Here is a 22723-nt window from a genome sequence, read left to right on the forward strand (position 1 = left end):
CAGACACGACCGAGCGACTTCACTTTCACTGTCATAGGTGTTAGTGGGAGTTTCATATTCATATCCTAAGGCAAAAATTGATTTATTATTGGCATAAAACTTTGTATTTCAATTAGTCAAAAATTTTCAATTTGGGATTCACTTCCCCAGAATTAAATAAAACAAATGCAATTAGTATTTTCATATTTACTTATTTCCCTGAAAAACTAAAAATTAATCCAGCTATAAAAATATGAGGCAGACATTAAAGAAGAGACATGTTTCCATCAAGAATTGTGGAAATTTTCTTTATAAGAACATTTCAAGGTCCAAATAATAAAAATACTTCAGGCAATACATAGTAAATCTTTCAATTTAAATAATAGCATAGAATCCTTTTCAGAACTATTACTGTACATTATATTTATTATTTTGCTATGAGAGAAAAGAAAATTAGTAATATAAATATTAAAAGCCAATCATCAAAATTAATGTTTAGCACAGATTATTATTTACAAAAATAATGTAAATAGGTAAAATCAATTCATTTAATATAAATTACATTTCCAGCATTTAATTATTTTTAAAATGAGAAGTATCAATTTTAATTCAACCTATTCAAGTGTTTTTTCAGCTAAGGGAACAAAATAAGCTCTTAAAAATTCAAGACTTATGGATTAATATTAGAAACTTTCTCAGTACAATGCAAAGACTTCTCTGATCTCAACTGAATTACATCATAGAAAGACATGAATCACTTGCTTTATAGTTTATAATCAAGTATAACTGGTCACTAAAATTCCTTGACAAAAATATCATTATAACTGTATGAGGCAAAGTCCTATAATAAGATGAATTTAATAATAGCCACATCTTTTCAAAAACAGAATATGGAAGTTTTCATTTTCACAACTACAAATTTGGTTCTCCAGAATCTGGTTCCCAAAGCCAACTTCTAAATGTCATGGCAGAGGTGGGGCAGTAATGGAAATAAATGATTAAATGGAACACTGAAGAAAAAAATAATCATCATAGATTTTAGTTTGAAAAATATATCTGGCGTAAAAGATACCTGGAAGTACGTAATAAAGCTTATATCAAAGTTTATTGCCCGCTAAAGCTAAAGGGCAGAGATTAAGAGGCAAGTAAAATGTAATGTTTGCTTTTAACAAAGCAGACTAATATGTAAAGTGTTAGGGTGGGATAGGAAAGAACTCAAGAACGGGCAAAAATTTCCTCTTGGACTTTCTACATAAACATCTATTTTAGTTTTGGACTGTCCACCAGTGTGCTCAAGTGATGGAGAAGAGGAACTCTGCCCACCCATGAAAATTCCCAGACCTTGTCCAGCTGCTCTAGAAAGGCAGCTTGTCCTTTGAGGTCCCTGGGGCTCCACAGGAGTAGAGAAGTACAGCGAAAGGGAATCCAATTTGCATAGAAAGTTGACCCTTTCTAACTGGGTTCTTTAGTGACCTAAGCTATTCAAATACTACCTAAAAGTACAGACTCTAGTTAAAAAACATGGATACGTATCTGTCTTGAAAATGCTTGTAAGAAATCATGATATAAGCTCACGATCTTGTGATCCTGAAAATTCTCAGCTCCCTCCAGCTGTCTTTCCAAATAAAATCTTAAATAATACAGTTTAAATCCTTTACTGGGTTCTGTAATCTCTTCAACCAAATAGACGGAAGTTGTTTTACATAACTTTCATTTCATGGGAAAATATGGGAAGGTATTTGACATTACCTAAGTAAGATCAGTGGGTAAACACCGTTTACCCCAAACCAAATGGCACTGCCTTCAGGGAACTGTCAGAAAGTCGAACGATATACCAAGAAAGCACATTTGTATCAGCAAAGCCCTTCAAGCACAGCTCGAACGTGTTCTTTAAGAGGAGGCTCCAAGCCACTTGCTAATAATTTCAAGTGTGAGGCAATAGTTCTTACTTTACAGTCCAAAGCTTCTGAAGAACTTCAAGCACAATTTTATAACAAAACATATACTGCTCCTAAACACACACATACATGAAAAACAATGCAATGTTAATTGAATACCAATATCCACTTTCAGAAAAGACATTTGTACTTTTTAACCACAAAGTGCCTAAAAAGAGTGCCTTAACCTAAAAAGAAGTGACTAAAAAAGGTTAACATTTAGCCAAGAACTTCTTATATGAATACATTTTTTAAAGCATCAGGAAGATAAATGGTAATAATATAGTCTTTGGTCTAGAATTAGTTAACTGAACAGAGGGGAATCTGACTCAATATCAGTCTCTTTATATCTTCATTGGATGAATCAAATTTAAACTTTTTAAAGATGTAGCCTCAGATCTCTTAGGCAACCCTATAGTTCAAAGGAAATACTTCATATCACTGAACATTGCCTTAAAAAACCATAAAAAAGATTTAGGGGTACCTGTTTGTTTTTATTATCCATATTCTCTTGACCCTTCAGTAATTAGTATAACTAATATCTGTGATATTTATGCTATCTTTTTTATGACATGCCAATGACTGATACTTTAGTTGCAAATAAATGTCCTAAAATTGCCATTCATAAATTTATGGAAAATAACTTTAGATATGTTACTTAAATAACATGGTATTATGGACTAAGCATGTGTTTGGGCATTAGGAGACTTCAGTTTCAGATTTGGCTCCTACACTTGCTCTCTGATAAAACAAACTTCACTGCTCTGAACTTGAGGTACGTCATCAGTAATGTCAGAGGGTAACTTATGTTTACCTCAAACAGTGAGAATTCAATGCAATTGTGTAGGTAAAAGAGCTTTACAAATTGTAATGTGCTGTACAATGTATGTTACAATGTAATATTCATCTTTACATCATTATTGTTCTTATGAGAATTTATGTGGTGTGACTTACCTTTGTTTGGATCATTCCATGACGCTGTTCTCTCATTTGGCCCACTATATTCATGATGTCGAACTGTAACAGGATGACAGTAATTTTGTATTATCCAGAGAGGGGGAAAACACAAAACCCACAGATGCCTAAGGGGTATGCCATACTTCTTTCCAGTAAAAGATATCTCAAGATTTAACTGGCAAGTTCTCGTTTTCAGTCATAAGAACATGTACTATGTTTAACCTAGTCTAGTGGATAAGGAAGACTTATTCAAATGGGTTTCCAGGAAAAAGCAGGAAGCAATCATTTATAATAAGAAATGTTCTCCAAAAGAAATAACAACAAATTTGCCCCTGTGTATACTTTTCTGTTCTCCAAAGGGAGAACTTAAAGCAGCATTGTGATTCTGCAAGAGTCTGAAGCATAGAAAACCTTTTCTGGCCACAACAGTAACACAGCTGTTTCTCATATAAAGAGCCCTCTCAACTCAAATGGAGACCCTGAGCAGCAGTTGGCCCAACCCCAGATTCTGCACCTGTGCATGGAGAACAGCACTACCCAGTGTGGTCACCAAGCTGGTGCAGGTCTGCAGAAGGCTGTCGCTAGACCAAAATGAGCTGAGGCCAGAAGCTGGTAATAAGTGTTTAGAAAATCTTAATGGCGATCTGGCAGTGGTGCAGCACCAAGCAGCCTCATCGGTGGAGCAGCCGCATCATAGGCCAGCTCAGGTGCTGCTCAGCTTGCTTGAAAAGCCACACGTGGTGCAAGCTGAGGACCAGTCATGTGCGATAAGACCACATGAAATTTAAGATTTGTCAACTGTCAACTATCATCCAAAAGTACATAAAAATCAGAGAAATGTTAAGTATTCCTTTATTTTTACAACTTTGTGTTACTATAACTTAAAATTTTAATTACTCCTTTGAATATTTTTATATTGAAATAACTATAGATACATAGTAAGTTGCAAAAAATGTACAGGGATAGTCTGTGTATCTTTTCACCTAGTATTATACCAATTAGAGTATAATATTGAAACCAGGAAATTGACATTGGTATAATTTACTAGCCTTTTTAGATTTTGCCAGTTTTACACGCAATCATTCATCAACATAGGCATACATGTGTTATTGTATACAAAGTTATCACACGTGAAGATTCATGTAACTGCAACCACAACCAAGACGCATAACTATAGCACCATAAGCCTTCCTCCTGTTATCTATTAGAACTACCCACCCCTCCAATCCTCAACCCTTGGCGACCAGTAATCTGTTCTGAATCTCTACAGTTTTGTTATTTCAAGCAGATCACATAAAGGAATCATGTAATATCCAATTTTTTGAGACTTTTTGTCATTGCTAATTGCTTTGAGATTCATGAAAATTGAGTATATCAATAGTTCATTCCTTTTTGTTACTAAATAGTATTCCACAGTCAGAGAAGGCAATGGCACCCCACTCCAGTACTCTTGCCTGGAAAATCCCATGGATGGAGGAGCCTGGTGGGCTGCAGTCCATGCGAAGAGTCAGGCACGACTGAGCGACTTCACTTTCACTTTTCACTTTCATGCATTGGAGAAGGAAATGGCAACCCACTCCAGTGTTCTTGCCTGGAGAATCCCAGGGACGGGGGAGCCTGGTGGGCTGCCGTCTATGGGGTCGCACAGAGTCGGACACGACTGAAGCGACTTAGCAGCAGCAGCACCAGTATTTCATAGTATGGGTGTGTTGAAGGACATCTAGGCTGTTTTCCAGTTTAGGGGGATGATAAATAGATCTGCTATGAACACATACATACAGGTTTTTACATGAACTGAAGTTTTCATTTCCATGGAATAAACACCCAAGAGTATTATTGCTAGGATTATATGGTAAGATTAGTTTAATTCTGCTTTTGTTTGTTTTTTTTTTTTCTAAGAAATTTAAAAACTCCTTTCCAGACTGGATGTACCATTTTACATTCATTCCTATAAGCAATGTATGCTGCTGCTGCTCACTTGTGTCTGACTCTTTGAGACCCTATGGACTGTAGCCCACCAGGCTCCTCTGTCCGTGGGATTCTCCAGGCAGGAATACTGGAGTGGGTTGCCACTGCTCCTCCAGGGCATCTTCCTGCCCCAAGGATCAAACCCATGTCTCCTGCATTGGTAGACAGATTCTTCACCACTGAGCCACCTGGGAAGCATAAGCAATGTATAACTAATCCAGTTTTTTTTCAAATCTTCATCAGCATTTGGTGTTGTCATTATTTTTTGTATCAGCTTTTCTAATCAATATCTAGTGATATTTCATCATGGTTTTAATTTCATTCTGTTGTTGTTGTTCAGTCGCCAAGTTGTGTCCAACTATTCTCAATCCCATGGATTGCAGCACATCAGGCTTCCCTGTCCCTCAGCATTTCCTGGAGTTTGCTCAAACTCATGTCCATTGAGTCAGTGATGCCAACCAACCCTCTCATCCTCTGTCACCCTCTTCTCCTTCTGCCTACAGTCTTCCCCAGCAACAGGGTCTTTTCTAAGGAGTCAGCTGTTTGCATCAGGGGGCCAAAGCATTGAGCTTCAACATCAGTCCTTCCAAAGAGTATTCAGGGTTGATTTCCTTTAACATTGACTGGTTTGAAATCTCTTTGATTTCATTTACCTAAAGGCTAATGAAGTTGAGCCTCTTTTCATGTGACTGTCATTGATTCATCCTTATCATTGAAATTTCATGTCTTTTACCTATTTTCTAACTGAATTGCTTGCTTACTTATAAGTTTTGAGGTCTTTACAAATTCTAGGTGTGAGACCTTTGTTGGACATGTGGTTGCAAACAGTTTCTCTAAGTCTGTAGCTTGTCTTTTCATCTACTTCACAGGGTCTTTCACAGAACAAATTATTTTAATTTGCTTTCTCCCTAATATTAGTGACGGCAAGAATGTATGCTCTGACTACCTGTTTTCAATACAACACTTGAAGTTCCAGGTAATGCAGTAAGACCAGATAAAGAAACAAGAAACAAATGCAGTGGGAAGGGAGAGGCGTGTGTCCCTACTTGCAGCTGGAATGACCACCTATGTAGAAAATCTCAAAGAACCTAAAAACAGAACAAAACAGGGCAAAACACCCTCTTAGAACCGATAAGTGAGTTCAACAAGATCACAGGATACAAGAGCAACATGAAAAAATCAACTGCATTTGTACATACATGTACATACAATGAACATGATAGTAAAAACACAATACCATTTACAGCTTGAAAGAAAGTGAAATAAGATAAATCTAACAAAGCACGTACAGAAGCTGTATGATGAAAATAACAAAATGCTGATGAAAGAAATCAAAGAAGACCAAAGAAGACCTAAATAAATTGACATACCACATTCATATTGGAAGATCCAACATAGTAAAATTCATCCTATCAAAATTCATCAAGCTTTTTTTTATAAACATAGAAAAGCTAATTTTAAAATTTATATTGAAAGGCACAGACTTATAATAGCTAAAACAATTTTGAAAGAGAAAGAATCACTCTCCCTGTGTTAAGATTTCCTATATAGCTACAGGAATCCAAAGTGTGGTAACGGCAAAGGATAGATACATAGATCAGTGAAACAGAATACGGAACTAGAATATTCAAAATATTCAAACTAAATGATTTTGAACTAAATATTCAAAATCATTTCTGACAAAGGTGCAAAAGCAATTCAGTGGAGGAAGAAAAGCCTTTTCAACAAAGGAAACTTAACAGCTGGACATCTTAGGGCAAAAAAAAAAAAAAGTGAACCTTGACTTAAGCCTCGCCCCTTCTAAAAACAATGAACTCAAAATGGGCTACAGACTTAAATGTCAAACATGAAACCACAGAACTTAAAGAAATGACATCGGAAAGATTCTTTGGGACCCAGGCAAGGTGAAGAGTTCTCAAACTTGACACCGAAAGAATGATCCATGAAAGGAAATATGATACAAATTCAACTTCATTGAATTTAGAATCCATTGTTTCTTGAAAGTTTGTTTTATAATTTATATTTTAAGATTAGGCAAGTTATGGAAATAAATTTGTATTATTCATTTTTAACCTTAATTTACTGATAGCAAAAGAAGTGTCACTGGATTGTCTTCTCAAGAAAAGCACAGCTTTTCTGAATATAGCTTTAGTGGTTAACCAAATAATAATAATGGAAGTAACTGCAAAGAAATGAAGACCAAAAGAGTTCATGTTATTTTTACCTGGAATTACGATTCCTCATATATTGAGTTTTAGAGCCATTATTGATTGTGAAGTGCTAAAACCACACTTGTATTAATTGCAAAGATGTACTGGCTAACATAGCAAAGAAACAATTAAAATTTACTTGTCACATACAGAACAAAATAAATAGGCTCCAAGACAAAAGAATTATTTTCAAGAATACTAAATTAAAAAGCTCATGTTCAATATTTCACATGAAACATATATACTTTGCAGACTTACAAAATAGTGATTTGAACAGCTAAGATTAAAAACACATACACGACAACCAGACAATGGTGATAGAAGTCATACTGAAAGTGTTTTATTGAAAATTTGGAGTGAAGATGTGGCAGAAAAAGGTCAAGTCCCATTTTTATAATGAAATCACAGTGTGACAAATTCAGGGACTGGCGAGTGATACAGAGCAGTACCAACTCACAAAACAGAAGTAGCAAAGTATTTACCATCACAACTTGCTGAATAAAAGATACTGCTAACATAAGGACTCAGTATATGTGTGATTTGAACATGAAGTGAAAAGAAGGAAGAATGTTTCCTTTTCTGTTTTATTACTGGCAATCACAACTAACTAATTTTAAATGGCACAAAATCGCTCACAAATATGGTTTTTCCAGTAGTCATGTATGGATGTGAAAGTTGGACCATAAAGAAAGCTGAGCACCCAAGAACTGATGCTTTTGAACTGTCATGTTGAAGAAGACTCTTGAGAGTCCCTTGGACTACAAGGAGATCAAATCAGTCCATCCTAAAGAAAATCAATCCTGAACATTCACTGGAAGGACTGATGCTGAAGCTGAAATTCCAATACTTCGGCCACCTGATGCAAAGAACTGACTCATTGCAAAAGACCCTGATGCTGGGGAAGACTGAAGGCAGGAGAAGAGGACAGAGAATGAGATGCTTGGATGGCATCACTGACTCAAGGGACATGAGTTTGAGCAAGCTCAGAGAGTTGGTGATGGACAGGGAAGCCTGGCGTGCTGCAGTCCATGGGATTGTAAAGAGTCGGACATGACTGAGCGATTGAACTGAACTAATTTTAAAGGGCATGAAATTGCAAAGTACTACGTTGTCATCAAATGTAATTTGGAGCTTAAGTTTTGTGTAGAATTATGTTCTGATTGTAGAACTGCAATGACAAGAAAACAGTCTGAGATAGTTACACAGATTAAAGAATTTACCCCAAATTTGAGTCAGTTCTAGTGAGGTGGATGAACCTAGAGACTGTTACACAGAGTGAAGTAAGTCGGAAAGAGGAAAACAAATATCATACGTTAACGCATATACGTGGAATCCAGAAAAATGGTACTGATGAACCTGTTCGCAAAGCAGAAATAGAGACATAGACATAGAGAACAGACTGTAGAGACAGTGAAGGGAGGAGAGGTTGGGACACGCTGAGACAGTAGCTCTGAAACATATGAATCACCATATGTAGAACAGACAGCTGCACGGGGAGCTACAGTACGACATGGGGAGCTCAGCTTGGTGCTCTGTGACGGCCTCGAGCGGCAGGATGCGGTCGGGGGTGGGAGAGAGGTTCAGGAAGGAGGGTGCATATGTATGCTTGTGACTGATTCACGCTGTTGTGTGTCAGAGACCAATATAGCACTGTAAAGCAATTACCCTCCAATTAAAAACAAATTTTTAAAAACAGTCTTGCTACCAAAAAAACAAAAACCAAAGAACCCCTTCCAGATGAACCAGACAGTGTGTTTAGTGATACGGTAAGTATTCTTGATTTTGTGAAGGTTAATGTGTTAAATTTTGGACTATTCACTTCGTTACATAATAATATGGTAACTGATATTTAACTGTTGCTGTATGATGAACAGCATGTTAGAGGGGAAAGTTCTATCAAGAATGTTTCAACTACAGAACAATCTCAGGTTTTCCTCAAGAGAAGAGCCAGCTTGTTCCCAGTGTTTTAAGGATTTTTACGCAAGCTTACTTAAAAATAAAACTGACTATAAAATAACAGTAAAAAGAAATAAATCATTATATTTTCTCAGATCTTCATATCCTTTAGAGTTATAACTGATAAACTAATCTTAAAATGTCGGTCACATACGGCTGAAAAGCAGCCTGCAGCATGTAGGTCTCTCTGTGTGAGTTCCACAGCACACAAACCGGTCTGCATCCTGTTTACCAGACCAACCCACTGTCATGCTCTTGGATGTCTCTCAAATATATCAAACTGCTTTGAAAGTTTCTAAATGCTTACTCTCAATTTCAGAAAACTTATCTTTCTGCAAATAACAAACATTCACAGATTGGTACTGGTCCAAGACCATACTTTGAGTAGCTCTGGTGAACAAAATTTCTGAAAAGAGTAGAGATGGGCATCAGTAAGGATAATGGACATCTCAAGCCTCTATGAAAAGCCAATAAGGCAACAATGGATGCATTTCCTATTTCTGAACCATTTTCCATCAAATCTGCTGCCGCTGCTAAGTCACTTCAGTTGTGTCCGACTCTGTGCGACCCCATAGATGGCAGCCCACCAGGCTCCCCCGTCCCTGGGATTCTCCAGGCAAGAACACTGGAGTGGATTGCCATTTCCTTCTCCAGTGCATGAAAGTGAAAAGTGAAAAGTGAAAGTGAAGTTGCTCAGTCGTGTCCGACTTAGCGACCTCATGGACTGCAGCCTACCAGGCTCCTCCGTCCATGGGGTTTTCCAGGCAAGAGTACTGGAGTGGGGAGCACCCTTAATTGTAAAATACATCACTATTTTACATACTGCTAAGAAAAACACTGTTATTTAAGCTGACAGATGACTTATTATAAAGCACATTTTAAGTTTACAAAAGGTATAACGGCAGGGGAAAAAAGTGCTCCGTAGAAGCATAAAATACAATATTTATAGTTTTTACAATTTATATAAGTTATATAAAATGAGAACAAATATAAACAAATTAATTATGATGAAGAAAATATAAAATAAAAATTATAAAAAAAAATTATGCTAATGTATTTTCTGTTAAAAGGATAAAACAACACTAATTACAGGAACACGTAACATCAGATTCATACTACTGAAATTTTCAGCATTTTTTAGTATTTTTGTCATTTTTTGGCCACCCAGTTTATATTCATTGTTTGTAATAAAACTCTCAGTTTGCTTTGGGAAACCGTTACTTTTTTATCCTCAACCGTATAGCCTAGAGTAGTCCTGACTGACTTTGATGGACCAGTATCTCCCACAGTGGTTAGTTTAAGGAAAGGGTTATAGCTGAATCACAAACAGGGAAATGCTAGGAGATTTTGGCTCAAGCTTCTGAGAAGAAGAGACTTCCTCTGTCCTTTAGAAAGTCCCTGGTAGAGGCCATTTTTCTATCCCCGACATAATGTGACCTTAGGATGTAAACATGTAGAACTTATGCAACCCATTTGTTGTCATAGGGGTGACCTGGTCACTGCTAGGGTATAACTACATATAGCCTGAGAGAGCAGTGATTTAACATTTATGCTGATAATAAGATAACCGCAGAATTTGCCTATCAGGGCAAATGCCTCCCAGCCCTTGTTGCCTTATGACTGAGCTGCGGACTTTCCTATTCCTTGGAGACACGGTAAGAGGCGCCACCCTCCCCAACCCAAGTGCCTGCTAAGTAAACAAATGTCTTCCCCTCCTCACTTTGGCAACGCAGGAAAGCAGTTCAGTAAAAGCAGGCCTTCTGGGGCACAAATCTAAAGTCATGTTCCCTAATTAATCAATCTAAAGGTAACAGTAAAATCACTACATGTCTAATTCTTGTGTCTATCTCTTCGCTGGTTCCAAATTTAGGAAGAAAGTAAAGAATTGTTAATGGTTGACTAAAACCCAGCAATATTATTATCCTTATTTTATGTAAGAGAAAACTAGATTTCAGAGAAAATGAGCAATTTGTACAAAGTCACCAAAACCTAAAGTGTGTCGCAAACTAGCAGTCAGACCCAGGGACCTCTCATTAACTCTGAGGTCTACTTTTTTCCCCAATGTGCTCACATGCATGTATTTCTATTCATTAAAAACAGACACACTTTGGGCCTTCCCCAGTGATCCACTGGTTACGAATCCATGTTTTCACTGCAAAGAGCATAGGTTTGACCCCTGGTCAGGGAAGTAAGATCCCACATGCTGTGCAGGGCAACCAAAAAATAAACAGGCACACATCACTGACATTCTTTAACAAGACTTTAAAAACTGTACATGTGGGTGGAAGCAAGAAAAGAAAAATGAACTCATATTTACTGTACTCCAGACATTGTCTGAAGCCATTCACTTGCATTATCTATTTAGTTTAATCCTCAGAACCACCTCCAAGAGCCTGCAGCAGTTAAGTGAGAAGCAGGTATCCAAAGCTGACATGCTTTCTATTGACTCAGTTGCTCTTGAAGACCAAATATTAGTCTCCAGCTATGGAAGGCTGTTAAAAATACAGTGTTTACTAACAGCATCAGTTTATGTGCTTAATTCACACACTTACTGAGAAGTTCTTTTCAATGGCACAGAATACAACATCCACACACAGGAACACCCCTGTCCGACCCACGCCTGCGCTGCAGTGAACGACGACGGGTCCTGTCAGGTGGCTCTTCCTCACGTAACGAACGTACTTTATAAAACCTTCTGCTGAAGCAGGAGTGCCATGGTCTGGCCAGTTGGTGAACTGCAAGTGTTTTACAAAGTGACTAGCTCCTGTCTGTGGGGGCGGGGGTGGGGAGGGAGAGAGACAGGGAAGGGGAGAGAAGAGATTTATCAACTTCTCATATTAGAGAGCTTCTTTTAATTTCTAATATGCCACAAATAGTAATAATAATCGCTACATGGTAATACAATAATAAAAATAAGACTATTAACAGGTAACATGAATTTAGGACTTACTCTGGAGGAACGGTACTAAAGACTTCACATGCATTATCTCATTTAATCCTCACATCAGCCCTGGGGTGGCAGACACTGTGTTATCCTCATTTTACAGACGAAAAAGTAAGAATTTGAGTGATTGATAGATGTATGCTAGGTCAGGAGGCTCATATGTTTAGAGCTGGGACAATAATGTAGTCCTTCCAAATCTAACGCTACCATCTTTCTTCTGCACCATGAGAATGCAGAAGAAACCAAACAAACCAGGAATCCAAAACAGAGTGGAAATGAGCTAACATGTCGGGAATAATATAGGGAAGCAATATATCTTGGTTTCAATATTATGATGTGCTGTGCTTAGTCGCTCAGTCATGTCCAACTCCTTGCGACTCCATGGACTGTAGCCCGCCAGGTTCCTTGGTCCATGGGGATTCTCCAGACAAGAATACTAGAGTGGATTGCCATGCCCTCCTCCAGGGGATCTTCCCAACCCAGGGATATAACCGAGGTCTCCCGCATTGCAGGCAGATTCTTTATTCTTTATTCTTCACCAGAGAAGCCCAAATATGATACTAAATTTAATTAAAACAGGTAGGTGCTGTCAAGCTGCTTAATCAGGGTTTGATGGGAAGCAACCTCCTCTGGCAACCAGGACAGGGTGGTTAATGACCATGTGAGTAGACTTTGGTCCTTAATTCTTTCGCTGAGCCCCCTGAAAGTGGAGTTATGGACTCTCCCAGGGGTTGACAGATAAGATGCTTTGAGTTTATCCATCATTCTTTCAGAGGGTTCACCCCTTCCCCAGTGTGGAACCCTCATTTTACTCCAGTGGGCAAGCTTGTGAAGAAATTCAGGAAGGATTTCTCACTCCTTCTCTACTTCTCCTTAATGCACCACTTTTTCCCCCAAGTTCCAAATAAAAATACCATTTTCTATGGTGTTAGAAAATAGAAAGACTCAAGTTTGAATCATTGGTACATGAAATTGGATGAGGCAAATGATGCTTAAAAATCGCGTGAAGGAACCACATTGAGGATAGGTCTCACTCCATCACGTATTTCAGGAATTAAACCTTTCCTACACTGTTGACCACTGAGAATCTGCACAAAGGTGGGCATCACTGCTTTCCTGACCCAGTACCACGAGGCAGGTTCTTCAAACGTCAGCCCCATGGTTTTGAGGTCTGGGAACATCAGCCCAAAGGCCACCAAACTCCACAGGTGGACCTGAACATTTGAATCTTTTCAGACAGATCGTTCCTCTGGGCCACCCACCTGACCTATATTCTCCAAGCATGCTGTCCTTCTCCTGCCACAGCACACATCACATGCCATCTAGAACTGGTGCCTTCCTTCCCCATTAGACTGTAAGTACTCTAAGAGTGGAGCCTGTGCCTGCTTTCTACCTCCAGTGTCTGACACAGTACTTGGTTCACATCGGGGAATCAAGTGTTAGGAGAGGGAGGCCTCAGGCAAATCCTCGGGTGCGCAGAGCGAATGCAGGGCCTCACACGCAGCTAGCAAGCCCAATGTCAATGTCAAACACTGTTATTATTCTCGGCCTCCCTGGTCACACCACTGTGTACTCTGATCCTCAGACTCCTCAATTCTATCTTTCTATCTCTCTCCCGACTTTATCTTTTCAACATCTCCCTTCTCACTCAGACCCCCAGTTCAGTTCAGTCGCTCACTCGTGTCCGACTCTTTGCCACCCCATGGACTGCAGCATGCCAGGATTCCCTGTCCATCACCATCTCCCAGAGCTTGCTCAAACTCATGTCTGTCGAGTCAGTGATGCCATCCAACCATATCATCCTCTGTCATCCCCTTCTCCTCCTGCCTTCAATCTTCCCCAGCATCAGGGTCTTTTGCAATATCAGTTCTTCGCATCAAGTGGCCAAAGTATTGGAATTTCAGCTTCAGCATCAGTCCTTCCAGTGAATATTCAGGACTGAATTCCTTTAGGATTGACAGGTTTGATCTCCTCAGGCCCCCATGCTACAGTGAACTCTTGGAAGGCATCATCACTCCCCTAAATGCTTCTTCTACTTCCTTGCCTTGCCTCCATGGGTGCTGCACTCTGCAGTTCTCTCTAATCCAGGCCACCTATTCTCCTGTGCTCCAGGTACTACAGAGTCTAGAGATTAGTTGCATTCTCCTTGCTGCCCAACACAATTTCCAACTCATTATTTCTTCTCCTTGTACAAAAACTCCACTTCTTTTTAAGTTTCATACCTCCTAACTTCGTCTTCTCATCACTGTCAACTTACCACAGATTCTGACAGGGAAAATTTGGGATCTCAAAGGCCAAACAGACATGCTAGCCTCACATTTTTACTTCTCTCTTACAGAGGAGGCCATTCATGTCTTCTAGTCCTCACAATGTGATTACTCCTTGGACTCACCATCACCTATAATGGCCAGTATCAAAAATCTTCCAGTTCTCAGATTCCAACATCATTTTCTGAGCAGAAACTCTTCTGCTACCGCTTTATCTGTGCTTCACCTCCAACAATGTGACTAGATGGAATTCTGCCCTTGACGTCCTCTATTTCCTCCTAGCTGCTGATTACATTCATTTCCCTAAGTTTAGACTTTATGACTGATTATCTAAATCATTCTCTTACCAAACTGTCAACTCCATTCATCCTTTGAATCTTGCACATATCCTGAGTAACATCTCTCCCTGAATCAGTCCCATAATCTCTGTTCAGGAATCCCATGGTTAGGAAAAAGAAAATCACATAGTTGCATATTTTATTGTTATTGCAAATTATGGGTTCCAACCTCAGCACCTTCAGCAACCTTTTCCTGATCATTGCCTGTGCTCCAACCAACTTCTTTGGTGATGATTCCAAATCTCATCACTCTTCAAGTTTCCAATTTAACTCCCACCCCTTCACTCCTATAGAACACATGTATTACCTACTTGCTCATCAAATCCACTTAGAGCAATGTAACATCACTTTCTCCTATAACTCATTCCTTTGCTATTTTCTGAGTCTGTTAGAGCAAGACATGAATTGCTCTATGGATTATTCTAGACCAATACTTCCCAATATTACTTTATACAAGAATGCAAATGCTCTGTATCTGTGCTGCCCATATGGTAGTCACTAGTAATATGTGATTAAACATTAGAAGTATGGCTATTGCAAGTGAGGAACTAAATTTGGTATTTTATGTAAGTTTAAATAATTTAACTCTAAAACAGTCAAATGTGGCTATCACATTGGACAGTATAATTTTTGAACACTCCTTATAAGTCACAAGTCATAAGTCATATAAAGTCTGCCAATTTTATCTGAAAAGCATCAAAGTCTTTGCTTTCTACCTAATTGCTAGTTGCCCTAAGTTGATCATATACCCTTCTTACTAAAATTCTTCAATGTCTCCTAATTATCTTCATAATAAAGTTTGTGTTCCTTAGCTGAAATCCAAAACATTTCATGTTCCGGCTTTCTCTACTTATTTTCTATAGCCTCATCTCATCTCTCATTTCTCCCTGGCATTTGAACTTTTACATTCCAGAAACTCTTAACTACCTACATCTCTCTATACATATGCCCCATGCTATTTTATACCTTCATCATCTACTTACTGTTTTCATTTTTCTCACTTGGGTAAATTCAGATGTCACCTCCTCTAGCAAATCGTCTGTCCAAACCAAAAGAGAGCCTCCTTTCTGCAGCCCGTACAGATCTCAGTATTACCATCCACTGAGCATAGTAACTGCAGGTACCAGTGAGCGCCCCGAACAATTGCAGCCACGCCCAGCCCAGCGATTATCAGCATGTCTCAAGGACTTCATCATATCTGTCCCTCTCAGCAGAGGTAGCCAAAGCACACCCCAGGATTAGGTAACTTCCAATACTCTTTCTCAACCGCCCCAACTCCCCTTTTCAATTATTTCGTCTCTTCAGTCCGAGTTTGGCTAGGCAGAAGAAGAAATGGCATTGTCTTAGTTTCTGGTAGCAGGGAGAAGTAAAAACAAGTTACTTTAAACAAGTGTCCCCAGCTATGGCCCACCTTACTCCTAACTTCCTCTGGGACATGTGTGCATATATAACGAAATATATATCTAATACTGATTTTATTTTTTAACTTACAGACTTCTTGACAACTTGAAACATTCGAATGATGAAATACCGAAGTATCTGGTAGTTCTCCAGGAAGATACGACAGTTCTTCAATTCCAAAGGTTTCTTCATAGAAATGGGCCAGTAATGGTGGCATTTGGTAACTCCACCTTCTTTCTCTTTGGTTATCATGGCAATAACATTAGAGTTATTTTCCCAAACCATTTGCCAAAAGTCATTCGTGGTAGTTGGCAGTGGCCCTTGGGTAGCAATATAGTAATAGTCTTCTCTAGAATTGGCTATTTTAATATAACTGGCATTGATGTAGTCCTTGTTTTCTCCAAGAGGAACACGTGTTGAATCATCTATTACACAAACAGAAACATATAGTAGATAAAGGAAAAGCAGGATATGCAATACACGCAGATTTCATGAAACCATTTCACAAAAGTAAATCTATTTATCTCTTTGACTAATAGAAAAGATGGCATAGAAATTTCTAGAAATATACAATTAGAGTAAGGTTTAGAAAAAAATCGGTTTCTACTAAAAAGAGAAGAATGCCATCAGTATCCAGACACCTTGAGAGATTTCTGTTACATATGGCACAAGTAGGAATCGGCCAAGGGAGGTATCTCCCGGCCTATAACTAAACACAGCAAAGGAGGAGCCCCCTGAAGCAGCAAGTGAGTGAATGGCGTTCTCCCACAAATCCAGGGAACTGGAAAGCTCAGAGCAGCAGTGGCCAGAAAGGAACAAATGTTTTTGGGAAAAAAAAAAAGACTGGGATATAGTTTATACAAATTCTAGGATTATTAGAATTCTATTGACTCCCTGCACACAGAGTAGCCATCTTTCGTGTCCATTCTCAGCTTTTACTGGTGAAGCAGCATGCTCATCAAAGCAAAAGCATTGTGCCAAAAGGATGCTACAAAGGGGACTTGCTCAAAGTATGGACTATTATTAACAAATATGAGAGGGGGAAAGCCAATTACGTGGCTCAGTGGCCTGGGAACTCTCTCTTCACCCTACATGGACATCTGGAGCTCTGCTCCCACAGGGAGAATAAAAAGAGGGTGTTTCCCTGCCATGCAGGGGTCTCACCAGTAGCTCCTCCCTAGTACTCAAGTCAGGAAGCCCGCTCATCTACCAAAAACACTGTGACAAGATCTCTAAACAGGGCTTACACCAGTTCTGACAGAACCTTTCTCAAATTCAAAAATAGCAAACATAAATCTCTCCTTGTAAATATGAAGAGACAAAACAATCACTAGATATGTAAAGATACCTAGTACTCCACAAAAGGATACCATTCTGAGAAATCACAGAAAATGCCTTCCTTTCTATAAGAGAAGAATACTTTAAAAACTCTTATTTGTATTTTAAATGAAATCTGAGCAAACATTTTATTATTTAAAGGATGATATACATATATATGTCTGTTTATTGACATAAATTTGTTACATTATTAAATTACAAAGGAGGTAAAAGAGCATTAAAGTGAGATCTTTCCTCATATATATGTATATATACATATATATCATATATAAGAGCTTCTCTGGTAGCTCAGAAGTAAAGAATCTGCCTGCCAATGCAGGAGATGTGGGTTTGATTCCTGGGTGGGGAAGATTCCCTGCAGAAGGAAATGACAACCCACTCCAGTATTCTTGCCTGAAAAATCCCATGAATAGAGAAGACCGGCAGGCTGCTGGAAGTCCATGGGGGCACAAAGAGTCCGACATGGCTGAGCACAACACAGCACAGCATTTATCCAAATGCTAGTAGGGACTGTTTTATTATCTAAATTTTTACAGTGAATATGTACCATTTTGTAGTAGGAAGTAACTTTTTATTTTCAAAGGGGGAATTTAATAAGTAAAAATTAAACAATCTAAAGTAATAAAAGCTTGCTTTCAAATAAAAAACACAATTTATCAATTAAAAATCCCTAAAGTGAGAAGAAAACAGAAAAACAAATTAGTGATTTAGAAAATAGCTTAAGGAATTTTCCCAGAACCAAAAAAAAAAAAAAAAATAGATGAAAAGAAGGACAATAATTATTAAAATACTGAAGGATGCAGAACATACAAAGGGAATATATAAAAGGAAAGGATTTCAGAAACAAACTATAGAACACAAGCATACATCAGAGACCACACAGGTTTGGTTCCGGACAATAAAGGGACTATCGCAATAAGTAAGCCACATGAATTTTTTTGTCCCCTAGAGCATATAAAATTATGTTTACACTACACTGTAGTCTAGTAAATGTGCAATAATAACATTATGTTTATATAAAACGAAGTATGTATTTTGATTAAAAAAAATACCCTACTGCTAAAAAAAAATGCTAACCATCATCTGAGCCTGCAGCAAGTTGTAATGTTTTTGCAAGAGTAACGTCACAGATCACTGATAGTAGATCACTGTAACAGATACAATAATAATGACAAAGTTTGACACATTGCAGAAATTATCAAAACATGACACGGAGACATGAAGTGAAGAAATGCTGTTGGAAAAATGGTGTTCAACACAGAGTTGTTACAAACTTTCAATCTATAAAAAAAACACAATATCTGCAAAGTACGATCAAGTGCCGCACTATAAGACCAGGGATGCTTGTACTCAGCAGGGAAGAAATAGCCCTGGCGGCCACAGGAGAAAGGTGGAGGTGGCGGTTTAGTCTCAGTTCCCCTCAAAAAGAGAATTTAGCGCAAACACGCAAGCCATGCATCACCTCATCTGAACTTCAAAACTGTCCTTTGAAGAGTCATATTATTATTCATGCCTTTCAGATAAGGAATATTTATTCAAAGCACCTAAGTCATTTGTTCCGTATTATGCAGCAATTCTTCTAGACTCCATAATCTACATATAATTCCATGATTTGCTGCCCTTCAAGGAAGACTCAAGTTTTCAGGTGGAAAGTCCTTACCAAATACCAGATGCCATTAATGAAGAGAGCCACTAAGACCTTGAGACCAGCAGAGCATAAGGTTACAGTGACAGGAAGCAAAAATTGTGTTAGTGGATCACTAGCAGTAACTAGCGGTATTGGAGAAGGAAGTGGCAGCCCACTCCAGTGTTCTTGCCTGGAGAATCCCAGGGACGGGGGAGCCTGGTGGGCTGCCGTCTACGGGGTCGCACAGAGTCAGACACGACTGAGGTGACTTAGCAGCAGCAGCGGTAACAGTGAGGCTTCCCTGGTGGCTCAGACGGTAAAGAATTTGCCTGCAATGCAGGAGACAGGGGTTCGATCCCTGAGGTGAGAGGATCCCCTGGAGAAGGGAATGGCTACCCATGCTACAGTCCATGGAATCACAAAGAGTCAGACACAACTGAGCGAGTTTCACTTTCAGCTTTCACTTCAGAGGTGACAGTGACTGGGGCCACTCTCATCTCCATCCCTTGACTCCTGACTCCTGGCTGTGGCAGAAATAGCATCATGTATTGGACCCTAATTTGGAGCAAATATAACCTCTTGGCAAACACTGCTCCAGCCCTGTGAGGTACTGCCACCTAGCTGGCACTGTTACTGTGTCTACAAAAGGTCATTCCGTTGCTCTATCAAGCCAGCTCCCTCGGAATGAGGAGGAGTGTGTCAAAGCCAGTGAATTACATGATCATGGGCCCACTGTCACAAATAATTTGACTCTAAGTGAGTTCCTTGATCAGAAGCAAAGCTGTGTGGACTACCATGATGGTGGTAAGGCATTCTTCAGGTCCATTTGGTAGATTTGGTAGAAGTTTGTATGCAGGGAAGGCAAATCTATGTTGTGTCTATTTTAGAATGCAAAAAAGCATTGTTCCTTCCATGACAGAAGCAATTCAATGTAATCCACCTGTCATCAGGTAGCTAGGCGGCTGGTCACTCTTGGAAATGCTGTCATATTAGGGCCTCAGTGTCGGTCTCTGCTACTGGCAGATTGGGCACTCAGAAATGGCCATAGCAAGGTCAGCCTGGTGAGGAGAAGTCCATGTTGATGAGTCCATGCATAGCGTCTATTCCTGCCAGCAAGTCTACTTTATTCATTAATCCATTGGGTAATGACAGGAGTATTTGAGAAAGAGGCTGACTAGTATCCACAGAATAGGTCATCCTATCCACTTGATTGTTAAAACCTCTTCTTAAATCACCCTTCAATGAACGTTCACAAAAGACACAAATATATCATGTTTTTGCCCTTTCAGAGAGATCTATACACACTTATCTCTCCCAGATTTCCTTGTGATCAACTTCCCAGTTATGTTTCTTCTAAGTCTCTGACAATCCAGTCAAACAACTGACTACAGCCCATGAATTAATAAAGATTTGTACCTCTCACCATTTCTGCTTCCAAGCAAAATGAACAACCAAGTACACTGCTTAAAGTTCTACCAACTGAGAGGACTTCCCTTCACCCCTGCCTTTCAGGCATGTCCCAGAACGGCACTGTGGAGTAGCTGCTAGCTACTTCTAGGTGCTGCCCGCGTGGCACGCAGCCTGCATGGCACGCAGCGCCATCTGTTACCCGGGCCCAGTTCTCCTGTCCTGGGTCACCTGATCATGGGGAACCTGACACGAAGCCGCAGGTGCAGGCTGGGAAAGAGGTCATGCAGCAGAAGGGGGGGATTTTGGCCACTTCATGTAACTTATTTGTGCCTTCAGAGCTTTTAGGGGAATTATTTCAGTAGCTACTGTGAGTAGATGGGAGTAGAGGCAGTGAAGAAGACGGAGACTGGCCGAGAGAGAAAGCAGGCTCAATCTAGGCTAGCGGCAGTGGCAATCAAGAGATGCGTGAGGACTCTTGCGGTACTAAGAAGGCAGAACTGAAAGGACTTTGTGACCACTTTGGATACTGCAGCTGACTCAGGTTCTCTGGCTTGAACAAATGAGTAGTTAAACTAAACAAGATACAGGATAAAGAAGAAGGTCATTTTGTAGGAAGAAAAATGGTAATTTAATTTGGGAAAAATTTTTTGACTTTGAAAGGAATGTGAGGCATAAAAATGAGATTTCCACCCTAAGAGTAAAATTGTGTTGCTTTGTTTCTGCTCTTTAGAAGGTCTGAGACAAATGAATCTGTAACTGGGTGGGGAAGAAACTAGCCCTAGAAAGCAAAGAGCAAGTCTTTGGCAACAATCAAAGGGAAGCCTCCTGTTGGAGGGTAGATTGGCAGCTTTATTGTTCAGGACAAAGGATAGAAATAGTGCCACTGTATTTGTGTGTCTAAACAAAATGATCAGGGAAGGTGGTAAGGGCTTAGGGTGGCAAAAGTGAAAGATGTCTCAGTAATAAACTTTCTGTTTTAGCTGCAACAATGCATAAGATGTTTTTTTTTTAAATTAATTTTATTTTATTTTTTAACTTTACAATATTGTATTGGTTTTGCCATATATCAAAATGAATCCGCCACAGGTATACATGTGTTCCCCATCCTGAACCTTCCTCCCTCCTCCCTCCCCGTACCATCCCTCTGGGTCGTCCCAGTGCACTAGTCCCAAGCATCCAGTATCGTGCATCAAACCTGGACTGGCAACTCGTTTCATATATGATATTATACATGTTTCAATGCCATTCTCCCAAATCATCCCACGCTCTCCCTCTCCCACAGGGTCCAAAAGAGTGTTCTATATCAGTGTCTACATCAGTGTCTCTTTTGCTGTCTCATATACAGGGTTATTGTTACCATCTTTCTAAATTCCATATATATGCATTAGTATACTGTATTGGTGTTTTTCTTTCTGGCTTACTTCACTCTGTATAATAGGCTCCAGTTTCATCCACCTCATTAGAACTGATTCAAATGTATTCTTTTTAATGGCTGAGTAATACTCCATTGTGTATATGTACCACTGCTTTCTTATCCATTCATCTGCTGATGGACATCTAGGTTGCTTTCATGTCCTGGGTATTATAAACAGTGCTGCGATGAACATTGGGGTACACGTGTCTCTTTCCCTTCTGGTTTCCTCAGTGTGTATGCCCAGCAGTGGGATTGCTGGATCATAAGGCAGTTCTATTTCCAGTTTTTTAAGGAATCTCCACACTGTTCTCCATAGTGGATGTACTAGTTTGCATTCCCAGCAACAGTGTAAGAGGGTTCCCTTTTCTCCAGACCCTCTCCAGCATTTATTGCTTGTAGACTTTTGGATTGCAGCCATTCTGACTGGCGTGAAGTGGTACCTCATAGTGGTTTTGATTTGCATTTCTCTGATAATGAGTGATGTTGAGCATCTTTTCATGTGTTTGTTAGCCATCTGTATGTCTTCTTTGGAGAAATGTCTATTTAGTTCTTTGGCCCATTTTTTGATTGGGTCATTTATTTTTCTGGAATTGAGCTGTAGAAGTTGCTTGTATATTTTTGAGATTAGTTGTTTGTCAGTCGCTTCATTTGCTATTATTTTCTCCCATTCTGAAGGCTGTCTTTTCACCTTGCTTATAATTTCCTTTGTTGTACAGAAGCTTTTAAGTTTAATTAGGTCCTATTTGTTTATTTTTGCTTTTATTTCCAACATTCTGGGAGGTGGGTCACAGAGGATCCTGCTGCGATGTATATTGGAGAGTGTTTTGCCTATGTTCTCCTCTAGGAGTTTTATAGTTTCTGGTCTTACATTTAGATCTTTAATCCATTTTGAGTTTATTTTTGTGTATGGTGTTTGAAAGTGTTCTAGTTTCATTCTTTTACAAGTGGTTGACCACTTTTCCCAGCACCACTTGTTA

The 22723-nt window shown here is 39.3% G+C and overlaps 1 protein-coding gene across 1 annotated transcript in view; it reads right to left on the reverse strand.

The window, feature by feature from the left end:
- Window positions 1-407: 407 nt before the first annotated feature.
- PTPN20 (protein tyrosine phosphatase non-receptor type 20) overlaps window positions 408-22723 on the reverse strand; it is a 53545-nt gene continuing 31229 nt past the window's right edge. Inside the window, exons 7-10 of the mRNA XM_055566452.1 lie at window positions 16048-16382; window positions 11560-11775; window positions 2871-2933; window positions 408-1990 (exon numbers count right to left, since the gene is read on the reverse strand). Coding sequence (XP_055422427.1) covers window positions 1925-1990; window positions 2871-2933; window positions 11560-11775; window positions 16048-16382 — 680 coding nt within the window. The 3' untranslated portion in view covers window positions 408-1924. The remainder of the gene's footprint in view (window positions 1991-2870; window positions 2934-11559; window positions 11776-16047; window positions 16383-22723) is intronic.

The sequence above is a fragment of the Bubalus kerabau genome, chromosome 1, assembly GCF_029407905.1.
Source record: "Bubalus kerabau isolate K-KA32 ecotype Philippines breed swamp buffalo chromosome 1, PCC_UOA_SB_1v2, whole genome shotgun sequence".
NCBI classification, from domain to species: Eukaryota; Metazoa; Chordata; class Mammalia; order Artiodactyla; family Bovidae; genus Bubalus; species Bubalus kerabau.